This window comes from Corylus avellana, chromosome ca11 (genome assembly GCF_901000735.1).
Source record: "Corylus avellana chromosome ca11, CavTom2PMs-1.0".
NCBI lineage: Eukaryota > Viridiplantae > Streptophyta > Magnoliopsida > Fagales > Betulaceae > Corylus > Corylus avellana.
The window spans coordinates 17,227,879-17,230,682 of record NC_081551.1 but is presented as its reverse complement, the minus strand read 5'-3'; the positions used below and the strand labels follow the sequence as shown (position 1 = coordinate 17,230,682).

The window sequence follows — 2,804 nt, the reverse complement described above, 5'->3', positions numbered from 1 at the left end:
GGTTACATTGCAAACTTTTTATAATTTATTAAGGTACATTACAAATTTTAAAAAATTAGAAGTCAAATTGCAACTCGGATAAAACTTCAAGAGAATGAAGTCTAATTTTCCCATTCTCAAACCACTATATTGATATACAATATTACTTGCGAGAAAGAGAAAAGAAACGGAACCCAAACCATTCCTTAATGTACAATATTAACTACAAAAGCAGAGCCATAACATGCTTAACCCTAACGACTCACTAGCACTTCTCCTGCCCCTAAACAATATTCCCCATCTGCAAAGAAGATTTAGGCTTGGATGCCTTGTACCATGCCGCACAAAAAAGAAATGCTACAAAATTTATGATGCCAAGTACAGCTAGGAGTCCATAGAAACAATCAAGCCTCCCATTATTGATGTTGTCTGCCACCCATCCATGCCCATCCTTGCTTCCAGTCACCCTCTTCACGACCGACACCAAGAAACTACTGACAAAGAAACCAAGAGACAACGTTGTGAGGAAGAGACCGGTGCTCATGGTTTTCATTCCTTTTGGTGATCCGGTTATGAAAAAATCTAGCTGCCCAGTGTATATGAAGGCTTCACCAGAACCCACCAACACGAACTGTGGGATTAAGAAGAAGACGCTTATAGGCAAAGTGGCGCCGCCGCCCGCGGCTTTTGCCACAGCCAACCGCTTTCTCTCACAGAGGACGGCGGCTGCCATTCCAAAAACTGACAGGCCGAGTCCTATTGCCATCCTCTGAAGATTCGTAAAACCTGTTGAAGAGAGAGCCATGAATCATATGAGCAAGAGAAAATGCTTTCAAAGAGCTATAGTTTTAATTCATAATGATTAACAGTTATACATAGCCTGAACATACATGCATATACCCATTATGTCTCCACATGCATAAGTTCATATATATATATTGTAGTGGAACATAAAGTCAAATTGATTTACTGAAGACTTCTGAAAATTATAAGATTCAAATTTCATTCTCCAAAACTAATATTGCAATACGTACATCCATTTGTCTTATTATACCATCAACACACAGCCCCTAAAGATGAAAAATTAAACTTAAAAGCAAGTGAATCCTTTTGAGAAGGAAACACAACCTATTAATATGGAACTGTTGCGACTCTCATTGGAACGTGGGTTATTGTAAGTGCGCTAAATCTCACGTTAAAAAAATATAAAGAAAAATAATAGTTAATATATTTAAGTAAACCTAATCTCATTAATTTAAGTTTTTGAGTTAGAGTAGCGTTCAAATATATATATTAATGTACTCCGAGTAAAAACTCTCAAATCATTTTATCTTCCCAACACAGCTTTGACTCCCAAATGTACAGATCGCACTCTTGTTTGAACGTGGGTGCGATCGCCTATTCAGCTTGACTTCTTAACTTATTGATTCTCATTTAAACATGCATTATATATATATCACTGCAGGTGGCTTCTTAAATGAAATATTTATACCTGGTTTCCCAGTCAATGCCTTCCATGGAGGCATGATGAGACGATCATAAATAGCCAAAGTGATCATTATGGAAGCGACAAAGAAGACAGTAAGCGAGCCTGCTGGAATTTGAAAATTCTCAATCGATCTTTCCATGCTCGATGCTTGCTCAACTGAAAAGGTGATCATCTGCGCGTATGTTGTCCAGAATATGATGGTCGTCGCCCATATTGGTAGTAGTCTTATCATCATTTTCACCTCCTCCACCCTCGTCACAGAGCATAGCTTCCATGGATTTGGAGCACCACCGCCATCCTTCTCATAGTCACCTTCCGCAACAATCGCTGCCTTGTCCAACACACTAAAATGACAAGGAAAATTAATATCCGTTAAGATTTTGGAATATTATAAAAGACACTAAAATATTAGAAGGAAAAACCACTATAGGCGCTTTTGCAATCATACTTCGAAGTTTAAAAATTCATAATGTGATATTCCAAGAATTTTTCCCTTTAATTTCATTTTTAGTTAATATGCCAAAAACGTTCAATGTTATGAACTTTTAGTTTTTTTTTTTTCTTTTCTTTCTAAACCGGAGTATTTTGAGCATTTTAACAACAACAAAAAAAAATAGTGAAATTAAAAAGAAAAATTCTAGAGATACCAATATTGCAAATCTTTTTAGGAATTTTTAGTTTTTTTTTTTTTTTAATGGTGAAATTAAAAGGGAAAATTCTGGAGATATTGACGTTACAATTTTATTTCTTTTTTTATAAAAAGAAAAAAAGGTCCTTTTGAGCATTTTAACAAACCAAAAAAAAAAAAAATGGCTATTTACTCTGGTACCACTGTGATACAACTATGTATAGCAATGAAAATCAACATTAATTTGGATCAACAAGGACTTGTAAAAATAAAAATCAACAACTAATATACACTGTCACATCTGTCCCCAATGGGTAACTCAATCGGCTAGAGACCACGTCTTATGAAGCGGAGGTCACTAGTTCGAATCTCCTCTCCCCCTCTTGTGTGAACATGTCAACAAATATATATATATGATGCGACAGTGTATATACATTGTCACATCATTATAGTTGTATGACAATCATATAAATATCATTTCTCAAAAAAAAAAAAAGTGAAATTAAAAGAAAATATTTTTGAGATATCGACATTATAAATTTTGGGAAAATTACAGTTTACCCCCTGAAAGTTGACAGCATTTTTCAATTCGAATACCAAAGTTTTAATTTTTGCAATCCACCCCCCCCCCAAGTTTCATTTTTTTGCAATTTGACTAATTGTATCCAAAACTTTCTATATTACCCCTAATTTTTATTTTTTATAAAA

The 2,804-nt window shown here is 34.8% G+C and overlaps 1 protein-coding gene across 1 annotated transcript in view; it reads right to left on the bottom strand.

Moving 5' to 3' along the window:
• Window positions 1-262: 262 nt before the first annotated feature.
• Window positions 263-2,804, bottom strand: part of LOC132165156 (protein NRT1/ PTR FAMILY 6.2-like) — a 14,308-nt gene continuing 11,766 nt past the window's right edge. Inside the window, exons 2-3 of the mRNA XM_059575649.1 lie at window positions 1,472-1,812; window positions 263-765 (exon numbers count right to left, since the gene is read on the bottom strand). Coding sequence (XP_059431632.1) covers window positions 263-765; window positions 1,472-1,812 — 844 coding nt within the window. The remainder of the gene's footprint in view (window positions 766-1,471; window positions 1,813-2,804) is intronic.